Here is a 14,288-nt window from a genome sequence, read left to right as displayed (position 1 = left end):
ATACCTAGGGGCACGAGTAACAGCCCAGGACTTCACCCCCAGGCTCATCTTGTCCCTTGTGATGAGGAGCAGTGTGAGTGGCAGAGAAAACAAGGTGAGTATTAAGTAAAATAAGTCGTTAAGTCTCACCAAGGCCACCTGTGATTGCATAAGGTCCAAGTTACCTCCCCAATCCCGACCTGCTGTTGTCAATTGGCCGGTCAATGAGCTCAGATCACCTTTTTTATGCCTTCAATTTTCATGTAAAAAAATGAATTTGCCACTCCTTGCATAACTTGCTGCAGAAATCCATCCCACACAAGGCCAAAAACAACTCACGAGAGAGAAAGCAACCCTAAAAATCGGTTGAAAAGCAGCAAAGCTGTTGCTGATAGGGTATTTTTGCTTGGTGACACACGCAGCCGAGCTTGTGTTTTGTAACAAGGCGTTTTTATAGAAGTGTCGATATTGATTGATTTAATGAATGTTTAGGCTGACGAGGGTGGCTTCGAGAAGCCTCATTTCAACGTGTTTAAGTAGCACTTAATTAACAAAGCGTTATAAAGGAGGTATTAAACAATATAAACCAGTTTTCTGACCTCGAGAAAAATGCTCTGGGGTCAGCGTGGTTGCGGCAGGCTGGGTGGGTGGTTTTGGTCGGGTTGGGGTTTTTTACAGCATCCCAGTTCCTTCTGATCTGTAAAACACTCCCTGGGGGGACAGTTGCAGCCGTGGAGCTTGGAGTTTCTCTGCCCACTCTGCAAATAAGACAGCAAACGTGCCCGAGGTGCGTGTGTATTTCTCCCTGCAGGAGCAGCATGAGCCGTCCCCGCAGTGAAAGGCTCTGATAGCATTAAAAGCTTATAAATAGATTTTTTTTTCAAAGCCTAATCTGAGGAGCTTTATTTTCTCCTTCGGAGGGGAGAATCCGCAGCACGATAAACCACGGTCTCTTAGCGAAATAATGCAGCTTTTCATTGCCATTCTTCCTTTCCTTTCTGAACTTCACCCAATCTTCTGAATTGAGCGCTTGTCCGCCTAAAAGGCCGACTGTTCAAATGATTCCTTCCGTCAACCTCAGTTGCTCAGCAACAGTGGAAGTGGAGTCGCTGTTCCTGCCCTACAGAATGCCTCTGAATGCTAAGGATGTGCTGGGAGCCTTAGCCCTGTTCCTGGGCAGTGACTGCTGTCACCTGTTCGCGAGCTGAGCATGCATTATTCATGGCAAGGTGCTGCCTTCTGCTGCCAAGTGGGAAAGGCAGCCCAAGGTTTGGCTGGTAAGCAAAATTATCAGCCAGATTGACAAGGAAAAGAAAGTTTCCCTCCTAAAGAAAACCCCCTTGTTCTCTTTCAAAGCCTCCGTGGTGTTTTTCCTGAGTATCTCGAGCTGCCTCTCACAGCTTGGTGGCCGCCAAGTGAGGAGAACCCTGGCTAGAGGCCGTGGGTGCAGTTTGGAGGGGGGGCTTTGCCCCTCTTTGGAAAAAAAAACTGCCTCTTGTGCCTTGCTGGGGCTGAGCAGCACCGTGACCTCCACGTGCTGGGTCTGTGTGCACGTGCCTCGCGCCGCACGTGTCCGTGTGCCACATACATCGTGCTGGAGGGAGAGCAAACCGCACGGAGGTGACAGAACATTGTCATTCCCCGACGTACAGAGGGAGCCGGGGGCAGAAGCCGCCTTTGCATTTGCCAACACACACAGCAGGGAGGGCGAAAAGCAGCGATTTATCTGTGAATCCTGAAAAAACAGCTCCTGGCCGCTCCCTACGGCGACAATTTCAGGATTTCTCTTCCTGCCAGCCCCGCTCCGACGCCTCCCACCCCATTGTCCCCGCTTCATCCTCCTCCTGCCCTTCCCAGAGCTCTCTCCCCTCCCAGGCCACGGGCAGCCCGTGATGCCCAGGTGTCCCTTGTAAGCCCAGCCTGTCCTTGTGACCCCCCCAGGCAAATACCGTGTGGCTGTGCCCTCCCCACAGCTGTGCCCAATTTTGCAGCCCCGTGGCGCAGGTACCGGGCTCACAGCGAGGAGGAGAGGAGAGTTCTGGGGTGCACAAGGTAAACTTGTGTCTTTTTGGTTTAGGAGTGCTGTGGGATGTAAGGAGGGCTTAAAAACTGTTCGTTAACTTAGCTTTTGTTGTCATTTTATTGTACTTCGATCCAAGTGGCTCCTGGTATTGCTTGATAGCGTGGAAGATTGGGAGAGCAGCTTCTGAAGCCCAAACCTGCTCGTTTTGGGGCTCCGTTGGTACATCTGACATGTGGGGAAGTTCCTACGTGGCTGCCTAATGCCTGTATCAGATTTTTGTGTGTGTGTGTGAAGGAAGGAAACGTCAGTGAAGTGTTGGGCTAGTTGGCCTTGGGAGAGTCCTCGCAGGGAGGTGTTCTGTAGCAGTTCGAGGGCCCATCTGGCAGGCTGGGCCTTCAAATGCTGGAGCAGAAGTCGTGCTTACCAGCTTCTCCTTCATCTGAAGGCTTCGGATTTGTAGCTGAATTGTTGCTCCTTAATCTCCTTTTCCATCCTGGAGGTGTTCTTATCGATAACTGCCTTTTGTTCCAAATCCTGTTAGTTTAAACTGATTATTTTTTTATCGCGGGGAGCTTGGGTGCAGCTTAGCCGTGGCACTAAGCCATCACTTGCTGCTCTTAAACTCCCCTTTTAAATGCTTGAAATTCGGGTGAGGAAAATGTGATTTGTGCCCAGAGCATCCAGGGGCCTGAGTATGTTGCCGTGCTTCTGTCAAAGCTTCTCTCCCCACACAGCGTTGAGCAAAGACGGGGCCTCTGCCACGAGCAGGGCTGTTGGGACTTGAAGTTTTGGGGTGTTGGGGCCATGGGGTCATCCTGCCCACCTTGGGGTATGCAGTGGGATGTCCCTGGCAGGCAGTTTTGCCTACAGCAGCTGACTCCTGGCTGTCCCAGCAGGGCAGGAGCGAGCCTGAGGAAATGAATGACTGCCCCTGGCTTCCTGCAGCGCCTGCTTCACGTGGCCCTCTTCACCCTTGGGACAGCAAATCTGCTTTTCTCATCCGCTTGCATTGTTCCCTCTCTGACAAAGGTTTCTGCCTCCTTTATTTCTCGCTATTGTTACTTCTCCCTTACAGAACAATGATTTATTTTTTCCCCATTTCAGCCATAGCTGCCCTACGCAGTCGTCCCCAGCAGAGAAGCACGGCAGCCTTGGGGCTGGATGAGTTGTGCATCAAGTTGCTGGCTGCTTGCAATTTCAGCTTGGTTCTGCAGTTGAATTTTGCAAAGGAAGCTGCCCGTGGGTGGTTTTGCAGGTTCCTGATCTTTGAAGCAGCCCTGGAAGATCTCAGCTTCTTACTCACTCTGCTCGCTTGCATTCCGCTGCGGTTTGTACTTTTCTCGTGAGAAGGTCTCACGTCTGAGATGTGATTTTAAACGCTTGTTTTTGTTTCTTCCTTCAGGGGACTGGAGTTCTGGGAGTTGAAGTTCAGGAGCAAATCGTTTCTTTACCGGCAGGTACTGTTCAGCTCCGTGTTTGCCTCCAACATCCAAAGAATCACTCTCGCTGTACCTTGGTCGTTTTTTTAGTGTCACATCCCTGTTCAGTGCCAGTTCTGTCAGGGCTTCGTGCCATACAGGGACCTGGCCTCAGAGAGGCGAGGCTCCACGTTCGCTGTTTGCCCCAGCAGAACCAGAACATCTCAGGCCCGTGTCTGAAAGGAGCAAAGTCACAGAACCGTGTGGGAGGGTGGAAAGTTTTTTTGTTTTCCACAACCTCCGTCCTTGCAGGCTGAGTGGTAAAACCAAGAGCCATATGTTCCTGCTCTGCCGCGTGGCACCGGGCCCAGCAAAGACCGCCTGGAATTTTACTTTCTGGCTTCAGAGCATGAAGCAGCCCTCGGCGTAGCACAAAGGAGAGCTGGGCAGACCTGCTGCAGCGACACAGGCACGGCTGCAGGATCTCTGTCATGCTGACTGGCCTCCCCTGGGATTCCTTTGAAATAACTCCCGTGGGGTTTTCGCTGCTGTCCTCAGGGGAGGTGGCTGTCCCCGCAGCTTCGTGGATCGGGAGCTGGCTGTTCCTGGCCTGGCCACGGTCACACTCTGGAGACAGAGTAGGCAAGAGGAGGGCTTGTTTTTGGAGGAGAGAGGGGGTGTTTTGTGGGAACAGCGAGCAGCTATTTTTTATTCTGTTTTGACAAACCAAGTTCGTTTTTATCCTGTGCCAAGCGCTGCTCTGTAGGCTCTCTGACAGTGGGTGTCTGGATCTGAGCAGAGGAAGGACGACAACATGCTTGAGAAGGCTGGGTGTGCAGCAGGGATTTGCTTCATCAGATGCTCTGGTGACAAGGAGAAAAGGCTGCTAACCCATTTAATGCATTAGACTGGAAATGCTGCTTCGTGATGCTGTGCAGAAGGGAACAGCTACCAGCAGCACGGAGCCTGATGCCCTCTGCGAGCACAGCAGCAGCCTTGGTGCCAGCTGGCAGCCTGTCGGGGCAGCAGGAACAGGCTGTGCTTGGTGAGCTCGCCCTCCTGTACCTGGGCATCTGCTTCTGCGCTCTGTCACCGAGGGGGAACGAGGCTGGTTGTGTAGCTGCTGCCTGATGTGGTGCCATCCGGAGGCTTTTTTAAAAGAAAAGGGTTAAAGAGCCTCAGGACCTGTGGGTGTTGCTTTTCCCTGCACGCAGGGCTAGCCGAGCCCGTGGTCATTTCAGCTGCCTGCCCTTAGTCTGCGTGTAGCTCACTGAGACATCAAAGCTGAAGGCACAGCATGCAATGACCTCTAGTGAGGGGTGGGTAAAACAACACATCAGGGATCTGCGCTGCTTCCCTGTGCCACCAGAACGGCCCAAAGGTGGGCTCCTGGCACAACCCCGTGCAGCAGGTGAGCAGGTGCCAAGTTTGTGCTAAGCCAAGGCTTGGAACTGCTGCAGGGAAGGGAAGCTGGGACGTGCAGAGGTGTTCAGAACCCCACCTCGATGCCTTGGGGGCGTCGGGTGGGTTGTCTCACTCGGGGTGTCGTTTTTTTTTTCTTCTTTTACATTTTTGGCTTTCTGAGAGAGAAACGGGCCCCTCCACGGTCCCCCCCACCTGGAAAGAGTTACGTATGTGTTAAGGAGCTGTGAACCCGGCAGGCATGTGTGAGCTTCCTGCCTCGGCCGGCCGCGTGGGTGCTGCTGCTGGCTCTGAAAGCAGCCGGCCCCTGCTCAGCTCTTCCCACGTGCGATGCGAGCGAGCCTCCCTCCCGGGCAGAGCAGTGGTGCTGGAGGTTGTGTTCCAGGCCCTCATCCCATCCTTTATAATGCCCACAGCTGTCAGGAGGGAAGAATTACAACAAGCAGAGTCATTTTGCGTGTTGTTTCCCTTCCCTGCCACCAGCTTTGTCCTCAGAAGATGCTGTGGCAGTGCCCGCTGCAGGCACAGGACCCGAGCTGCCCGTGTGATCCCTGCTCAGAGTGGAACGAAATCCACCCCTGTGGGGTGACCACAGCAGCTGGGGCGTGCTCAGGGACTAGGAGTGTGGTGATTGGGATCCTGTGCCGTGATTGGGATCCACCAGTGGCATCTAAAAGAAGGGCCAAAGCATCCTTCGTGTGTCCTGCTCCATCTGGAGCAGGAGCAAAGCAGTGGTGCTGGGAACAGCTGCCCATGGGGGGACAGTTGAGGAACCCCAGCAGAGGAAGGAGCCTTCTCAGCCACGTTCTGTCTTTCCAGGTCCGCAGGATGGTTGGGGCTCTAGTGGCAGTCGGCCAGGGGAAGCTAACACCTCGCCAGATAAAGGAGTTGCTGGAGCTAAGAGATGCACGGGCTCTTCCACCGCACGCCATGGCTCCGCCAGCTGGACTCTTCCTAAAATGCGTGGAGTACAACGAAGCCGGTGGGTGACGGCCGGGAACGGCAGGTGGGGACTTTGTGGGAGGCAGGCCTGATGCCCAAGGGAGCAGAAATGCCCCCATCCCCCTGGGGCTGACATCCCGTTTCTCTGCTGCTTGCTTTATCGTAGCAGTGACCCTTCCTGCCGTCCACCTTCCCCCTTCACATCCCCACAAACACCTCCCCAGCGGTGTGGAGGGAGCCCAGGCAGGGAAAGACCACAGATCTGAAGTGCTTCCCATGCCATCTTTCACCCTAAATCGATGGTTTTTATTTGTTCTTTCATTTCTTTTCTCAGATTTGCACACAACAAGGGCCCCAGGAGAGTAGGAGCTCTGTTGGACACAAGTGTCTGAAGGACTGCTGGTGTGGAGGTGGCGCTGAGGTCTACAGGGCACACAGTGTGGTGGTGGCTCAATAAACATCCCTGACTGCCCGCAGCCATCTGCCATCGTTTGTTCTCACTCTCCGAGACTGCCAAGGGGAAAGGAAGGACAACTCGGTTCTGCTTTCAGTTAACTGCTTTTTTGTCTTTTTTTTTTTTTTTTTTTTCCCCTGTAATTCTGGTGCAGGCCCAGCGCTCAAACATGTGGGAGAAGGAGCAGGGCTGCTCCCTGTCATTTGTTTTCTTCTGCGGTGTGTGTGCGGGGAGGATGCAGGCTGAGGACGGAGGCGGACGTCGCGTTTCCTTTCTGCCCCTCACCTCTGTCACCCTGCCTCCGAGCGGCACGGTGGAAGGGCCGAGGGCTGCTGCTTCACACAGTGCCTTACAGAAACCACCTCCGAAAGTACGAGCCGTTTCCTCCCCTCAGCTGTCACTCTTTCCTTGAACCACGGCGGCTTTCACAGCGCCCCACTACACTCAGTCACGTCTGCGCGGTTTGGATGTGACGGGCTTCAGAGGTCACCTCAAGCCAGTTTTGTCTTTAGCAGGAACGAAGCTGTCTCACCAAGGGAAATAGTCACAGCCGGGGCTGCAGGGCCTGGGGCAGTCATCGGGGTGGCTCGGCCCCATCGGGGGCTAACAGTAGCCAGAAGGTGGCTGCTGGAGCCCCGCTGGGCTCCGTTTGCTGGTTGCCACTCTTGAGTCTTCCCCAGCTGGTGCAGAGCATCCCGCGGTGCCCTGCAGGCTGTGGGGCCTCGTGCAGGGCAGGGGCAGAGGGAGCTGGTTTGTGAGTGGGCTGTGTCCTTTTCTGTTTGTTCTTTGGTTTTGTTGTGTTTGGGTGGTTTTTTTTTTTTGTGCCCAAGCAACAAAATGTGCGTTGGGTAATGTGCTTTGTGTTTTTTTTTAATCGTGAATGACACCAGAATTCTGTCTGTTTGGGTTCTAAAATGACTCAGAGTGGTGGGTTCCAGGAAAGAGGATGAAAGTCTTGACTTGTGAAGTTTCCAGAAGAAACGATACCTGATTTAAACACTGCCCTGCAGTGGAAGCAACGCGCAGCTCGGATGCCTGGCACCACCATAATTAGTCTCTGCTTCATCCACGAGAGGAGAACTAGAGAAAGCCGAGCAGTTTGTCAGAGCAGACGGCCCTATTAGTGGTAAGAGGACGTTTCTTTGTGTGGCAATTCAAAGTGATGCAGGCTCCTGCACTCGGGTAAATAAAGGAGGGAGAAATGCTGACAACTGAGTGAAAGATGACAGAGCCTCCATGCAGTTTTCACTCCCTCCCTATGGAGGATGCTGACTCTTTGCTGATTTATTTGCTCAGGGACCAAGCCTCTGAAGTTCTGGCATCTTTGGGAAATCCGGGGTCTCTGGCACAGAGAGCTGAGGCTGCCCTGCTGCTGGTGTGCCCGTTCTGGTAAGGCCTCGCCAGGGGTCGGGGTGGGGTAACGTGCCGCAGGGCTTCTCACCACAAGCCGTGGAGCTCGCCCAGCTGCGCTCCAAACCCTGACGTGTGCCCACATTTTCAGAACCCAATTTGCCTGAAAGGGAATGGCAACTCACTCTTGTTCTTCTTCCCAGCGAGGGGAAGTGAGAGCGCAGCCACCGGCCTGCGTCAGGGCCTCGCCTGGGCTGCAGCTCTGGTACCTGCGCTGGGGGGCAGGGGGTGACCAGGGGTGGCTTTGGGGGGCAGCTTGGGGCCCTAAATCCCCCTCCAGCAGGTAGGTGGAGAGAACCCCAGCACGCACCAGCGCTGGCCCCATGCTGTGCCCTCAGCCCCGCTGTGTGTGGGAACGCTTTGCTAGAGGGATGACTCTGCCCGGGATGTCAGTGACGGCTTCTCATCTGCGCTTCCTGTGGTTTCTCTCTGCAGCTCCGCCGTGTGCCGGGCAGGGCAGGTTGCTCTGGTGTTAAAATTACACCGAAGAGCTGCGCGGTGACCTCGGAGCTGCGACTGGAGAAGCTTCACTCAACTGCAGCTTTTGCACGAGAGACGATGGCCTGAGCTGAGCGCTGGTAAGTTGCCTTTGCAGTTAAATTTGTTGTGAGGCTTTACAGGGCAGAAGGCTGAAGCAGGCAGTGCCCGCTGCCATTTCAGGTGTTAGGCGAGCTGCCTCCTACTGCAGGCTCAGGTACCACGGCGTTTTTTTAAGCTGCAGAACAGAAGTACCTGCTGTTGAGTTTTCTGCAAGTGTTTCCCATCTTTTGGTTCTGTTAAAAACCTGTTGTGCCCATGGGCTTATTTATCTAAGCCGGTTAAGTGAGCAACCCAGGCACAGCCTCCAGGCAGCAGGCTGGAGGTGGTGGTCACTGGCTGGCCCTGCAGTTAGCACAAAGAACAGCAGTGTTTTTTTGCTTCTTTTTTTCGTTAAATCCCAGAGCAACTGTTAAAAAAACAATCCAGAAGACTTTTAATTGAAATTAACATCGTAAAATGCAGTCCGTAGATATGTCTGTACAAACTGGAATGCTGAATCTGTTCTTTAGGGTCCATTGTTAATACTTGAGCGTTATGATCAGGGGTGTTTTGTGTTTTTTTTCCTTTTGTTGTTGTATTACCAATTGTTTTCAGTTGATTGGGTTTGGCCGCATAATACAGGGATAGTTCTGTCTTTCTGTTTGTTTGGCAGTGACACTTTAAAGCCAAAATCAGAAAAACTGTACTTGACTCAGAGTTCAGAGGGAAGAGAAGCTTTGTTTTTACAAGAATAATAGTCAAGGCAATGCACAGTGTAAACTTTCATGTATGCTTTGCTGTATTTTTGTAAATCAGGTAACTTTGTAGAGGAGCAGAGGTGCTTCTGGGTTGTCTAGAAGAAATATCAGAAGTAAAACAGGGGAAAAAAAAATAATTTTTTTCAGGTGAAGCAAAGTTGGCATTGGAATTTGGTCAGACTCCTGGTTTTTAAAATTGTAGGTAAGGAAGTGGTACGGTGCTGTAAGAGATGAAATTGGCTCCATGCCTGCAAAATGCATGCGTGCTCTGAGACTGTGTCACGTCTGTTACCTCTCTCATGGGAAATATTTTCAACCAGACGGATGTGCAGGGTGGTGTCCTGCAGTGCCTACTTGTTTAGCAATGGGTAGAAGACCAACTTGTGAAGTATTTTATGTGATTTTCTTCTCCCCCTCTTTCTTTCCCTTTTCCTGACTCCTGGTGCAGTTAAGCTCAAACGGGTGCTTGTTACCTGATGGGCTGCATCCAGGTGCAGTGGGTACTGGGGGGTACGGGTGTTTTCATACAGGCTTCCCTGTTACTTCCCTGCAGCTGAGGTATCAGAGTTGCTGACTAGCACATCAGGCAGGAGCTTTAGGGGATTTAGTGAGGGTACAGATGCTGAAAGGAAGCATATTAGTGCTGTATCACTGTGCAAACACGTTCTTTGTGAGGCCGTGTGACCGCTCTGCAGGGGATGCGAGCGGCTTTGGGTTTTGGCAGTCCTTCTGCAATCTGATGTTGCCATCCTCCAGCACTTGGTCAGTACAAAGCATGCAAAAACTCATTTTGCCTGGCTTCTAGAGGATCTTGTGACGTATCTCCATAATGCCAGCAGGTGCTAGTTGGAAAAAAAGTCCTGTTTGTTTGTTTTGGAGTTGCTGGCTGATAATGCCTAGGGCTGTCCTCGTCTTGTAAGAAGCAGTCAATCAGGCCCCTCTGCCCATTTTACAGGCTTCTGCCTTATCTTTCCCCAGTTGCAACACTTTCCTTTGAACCTATAAAAGGTAGATGTCTGGGGGCTTTTGCTCTGGAAAAAATGAGAAAAAAGCTGTTCCAAGTTCTTGTGCCTGATGTGGTGGCTTAGTGTTTGCCTGGCTTTATATTAGTTTTCCTTTGTATGCAAATCCCTTTCTATTTGGTGAAAGACCATGGAGGAAGATGCATAGGGTTGCCTACCTGAAGTGAAACTGTTTTTTGCCTTTCTAACCTTCCAGTTACAGTGTCTGGTGCTTCTGACTGCACTGCATAAACAAGTATTGGGAGGAAGTGCAATTTCAGCATTTCCTTTGGAAAGTACCTAACGACCTTTGTGTTCATCTTTAATGGCTCACCCTTAGACACTTCTTGTGTATTGGAGCTGGGATTAATTTTTTCCACTCCCTTTAAGGGCTTCTATTAAGTTGTCTATCTCTTGATTAGTTGCTCGGATTATTTTTAAATACATGACCAAAAAAACCACACTGCTGGAGTAGAGGTCTTGGGTTTGTGATGCGAGTGACCTGGCTGAGAGGCGCCCTACTGGTAACACACACACAAACCTGGCAGGGGCTCCCTTGTGTTCATTCAGCATTTCCATCTTCTGCTGATTTTAAATGCCAGTAAATAATTGGGCTGCTTTGTAATTTTAAATGCTTATGTTTTTAAAAAATATTCTTTCTTTCAGCAACACCGCTTTCCATCTGACTTCACCAAGCACAGCTGCTTAAAACCAAGATTTCCCCAGCCTCACCATCTCTGCTTTGATTAGTGTTATTGCTTAACCATGTGAGATGAAATAAAGCCTCAAACTCAAGAACCTCGTGAGGTAAGGGATGGCTTAAGATTTTATCTGGTGTTGGATATTCCTACACCCCTTCTCCAACAGAAATCATGGCAGATATTGCCTGGACTGAAGGAATCTCCAATGAGACAGCTGGCAACAGCAGTTCCAAATTCAGCTTGGAAGCAGACTTCCAGTATCCCTTGTTTGTTGTCATCTACAGCGTTGTGTTCGTGCTGGGACTGGTAGAAAATGTCTTAGCTCTGTACCTCCTCTCTTGCAAAGTGAAGCACACCTCTCCTTCCTACATATACATGATTAACCTAGCCCTGGTAGACACCTTGTTTGTTTGCATGCTGCCTTTTAAAATTAATTACCACCTGCATCGGAACGACTGGATCTTTGGCGATGTGGCTTGTAGGGTAACGGGCACGTTGTACTACATCAACATCTGCCTAAGCATCGCCTTGTTCACCTGCATCTGCATTGATCGGTACGTGGCGGTGCTGCACCCCTTCACCTACATCCAGATCAAGGCCGCCCACTACGTGGTGGTGGTCACAGTCCTGTGGCTGGTGGCTGTGAGCATCATGGTGCCGCTCGTCCTCGGCGGGCCCCTGCATAACAGGGGTGCGGGGAACGTGACAGCGTGCTTTGAGAACTTCACGACCAGCAGCTGGACTCAGCGCATGGCGCCTTACAACATCCTGGCCTTAGTTTTTGGTTTCGTGATCCCCTTTTCCATCATTCTGATCTGCTACCCCCTGATCGCGAGGAGGATCTCCCGGATCAAGCACAGCATTCGCAAGAGGAAGGCGCTGAGGACCATCTACATCATCCTGTTCATTTGTGCTTTGTGCTTCCTCCCGTATCACCTCACCCATTTGCTCCACTTCTTGATGAGAATCCAGCTCATCCAGAACGAGGCGCTCACCATCCTGATCTACAAAATGCGGCGGGTCACCTTAGCCCTGGTGAGTTTCAACTGCTGCCTCAACCCCTTCCTGTACTACTTCACCTCCTCCAGCAAGCACTGGCGCTTCAACTTCAGGCTCAGATTCAGGACTAAAATGGTGTACACCATCTACGACCAGAAACTGGGGGAGTACTCCTACGTTTACAAACTGCACGAGACACAGGGAAATAAAAACGCCAGAACTGCAGTCAACTGACCTACCCAAGGTAAGTACAGCATTTGTCTTTCCAATTGTTTTCAAGCCAAACCTGTGAAACCTGCCATTCTGTCAGGGCAGCACTGGAGGGAAGTGCCTCGCAGCTGTGTTTTTGTTATCCAGCTAGGACAGTACTGAGAGGAGCTGTGTTTGCCTGTAGTCCTAGACTGGATGTGGTGAGACGTACTGTGGTCATGTACGTTGGAGTTGGGGCCTCCTTTTGTTTCACTTTGGGGTTGGTAGAACACAGGGAAATGGTTACATAAAGGAAACCAGCCTCCTGCCTGGTGCTAACCCTGAAAGCTGAGAGGGTTCCTGCAGGCCTCCTTGGCTTTTCCCTTTTTTGGAGGGATCCTGTGATTTCGCCCTGGCTGCACACTGCAGTCAGCTGTGTTCACAAATGCCTACATTCCACAGCCAAATAAGGGCCTCTTCTTCCCTTCTTGTGAATAAGTTGATTGGTTTCCTGAGTGTTTGAGGACAGGGTTTTTAGCGTCACGTGCCTGTGGAGTCAGGCAGGACCTCTCTTCACACAATTTTAGAAGATGATAGACAAGTATTTAGCAGCGAAGCCTGTGCACGACCACTGGTAAACAGGCTCCTCTCTCCCTAAAAACTTGATGAGTAAAGTTAACACAGGAGCTGGCCAAACTCCTTATGCCATGCAATTCTGGTTAAAGGTCAGAGCTTTTTTTTTTGCTTTTTTTTTTTTTTTAAAGTGATTGTGTTGTATCGTTTCATGATACACCTCACCTGTTTCTCCCTTTCTCACTTATTAACAGCATCACCCACCTTCAGAGAACAGCAGTTTTCCACCCTGTGAAGGATGAGACTTCATCATGACTGGAAAGAATTCATCATCTGGGGGTTATCAGTCACCAGAAAGCCACCGGCCTGGCCCAACAGCCAATGTTTGACTTGAAAGGATGCGATTTTGGTAACAGCCACACAGACTCACTGCTCTGTTCCTTCCCATGCTGTGCCCAGACATTACCACAGTACGTATGCGTTACTGGCCTACAGGCACACAAGACTGCTGAGCAGAAATGAGTGGAATGGAAATGGTTCTGGGCCTTGTTTCACAGCAGCGTGCTTAACCTCAGCAATGCTACAGCCGTGTTTCACTTCAGCTGTGCAAAATGCACACGAAGTCGCACAGTGCCCTGGCACACTGCACAGCTTGGGTTGCCAACTTACGCTGCGCTGCTGGACGTGGAATAAGAAATGGCACAGACCTCAAAAGAGGTAGGGAGTAGGGTTGGTGTGGCAGAATGGCATCAAGGAGAGTGGTCTCTGATAGCATAATGTTGTAATAGGGCTAGAGCTTTGTCATTGATTGCTTTGTGTGTGCAGTATTACCTTTGTTACACTAAGGCTGGCTTTGCTTATTGCCACGTGCAGTTTGAGTCCAGGTCGCACACACACCTGTTAGTGGTGGGCCAGCCACTGCCCATCAACATGCAGCAACAACTGATCTAGAACAAGGCCTCTCCCTCTCTGGATTTTGCTCGTCTTGGAGAATTTTTTTTAAATATCATCAAGAAAACCTGCTCAAACTTTTAGATTATCTCCCATAATGATTTTGTATTCATCTGCTTGGCAAGGCTTGGTAAGACTGCTACTAAATCCTTGCTCTTGAGCATCTTGATAAATTATCTTGTGTTTTTCATGAGAGACTATTAGTTTTGTCCCATTCATAGGCTTGGGAGAACTTCCCGGTACTAAGGGAGGTTCTCCAAGTACAAATTTTTTGGTATTGGCAGGGGAGGAGAATTTATTAGACTGCATCTAGGAAGTGCAGTTTTCTTTAACGCCTCACAGCCATTATTATCCATACTTCCCACAATGAAAGTAAATGTGCTCAGTAAAAAGCACATTTAGAGCTTTATTACTCTTGTCTACATTAAACTTGTGCTTTGCATTGCAGCTGTGAAGCTCTGAAAGCTCCACTTGTTGACCTCTCAGGCCTACTCAAGTTCTGGGTTTGTATTATTCCCCTATCAGGGAGGTGTAGGGCTGCCTGATGATAACCCTGTGCGGCACATCAGGGACTCCCTGCCCACAAAGCTGCAAGCTGAGGGAGCTGTTTTGTCCCATGTACACGGTCCAGGATTTAGTTGAGTGCAGGAGTGGGGTCAGTGCGTGGCTGTTGTTTCCACTTATTTTTGTGATCCCAGTGGGAGCAGCATTGCTGAGGTTTTAACGAACATGAGCTGTGGGAGTAAAGAATGCTGAGTATCTCTTACCTTACTGTGTAAGCAGCACCAAGCTTGTTCCTCAGGACTCCAAAAGAGGCTACAGCGACATCCAGGACAGGTTTCTTGGGAGGACTGCAGCACTGATGAACACTGTACACACTCACTGCAGCTATAAACAATCACTGTAATTCCTTTATTAAAACAAAACCAGAAAAACATTTTATAATGTA

General features: G+C 50.7%; 2 protein-coding genes across 2 annotated transcripts in view; both read left to right on the top strand.

The window, feature by feature from the left end:
• Nucleotides 1-8,100, top strand: part of PUSL1 (pseudouridine synthase like 1) — a 25,170-nt gene extending 17,070 nt beyond the window's left edge. Inside the window, exons 6-11 of the mRNA XM_032201296.1 lie at nucleotides 3,405-3,459; nucleotides 5,662-5,824; nucleotides 6,119-6,334; nucleotides 7,162-7,364; nucleotides 7,535-7,627; nucleotides 8,084-8,100. Of these exons, the coding sequence (XP_032057187.1) occupies nucleotides 3,405-3,459; nucleotides 5,662-5,824; nucleotides 6,119-6,150 (250 nt within the window). The 3' untranslated portion in view covers nucleotides 6,151-6,334; nucleotides 7,162-7,364; nucleotides 7,535-7,627; nucleotides 8,084-8,100. The remainder of the gene's footprint in view (nucleotides 1-3,404; nucleotides 3,460-5,661; nucleotides 5,825-6,118; nucleotides 6,335-7,161; nucleotides 7,365-7,534; nucleotides 7,628-8,083) is intronic.
• Nucleotides 8,090-14,288, top strand: LOC116497518 (lysophosphatidic acid receptor 6-like). Its single transcript, XM_032201293.1, has 3 exons — nucleotides 8,090-8,226; nucleotides 10,593-11,870; nucleotides 12,643-14,288. Exon 2 carries the CDS (start codon nucleotides 10,799-10,801, stop codon nucleotides 11,858-11,860), a length of 1,062 nt encoding a protein of 353 aa, XP_032057184.1. The 5' UTR covers nucleotides 8,090-8,226; nucleotides 10,593-10,798; the 3' UTR covers nucleotides 11,861-11,870; nucleotides 12,643-14,288.

Source organism: Aythya fuligula, chromosome 21 (genome assembly GCF_009819795.1).
Source record: "Aythya fuligula isolate bAytFul2 chromosome 21, bAytFul2.pri, whole genome shotgun sequence".
NCBI lineage: Eukaryota > Metazoa > Chordata > Aves > Anseriformes > Anatidae > Aythya > Aythya fuligula.
The sequence above is the reverse complement of the archived record's forward strand: the minus strand, read 5'-3'. Positions and strand labels throughout refer to the sequence as shown.

What these genes read in the sequence shown, in the direction of transcription:
- LOC116497518 (XM_032201293.1), top strand. Translation starts at nt 10,799, where the DNA reads ATGGCAGATATTGCCTGGACTGAAGGAATCTCCAATGAGACAGCTGGC.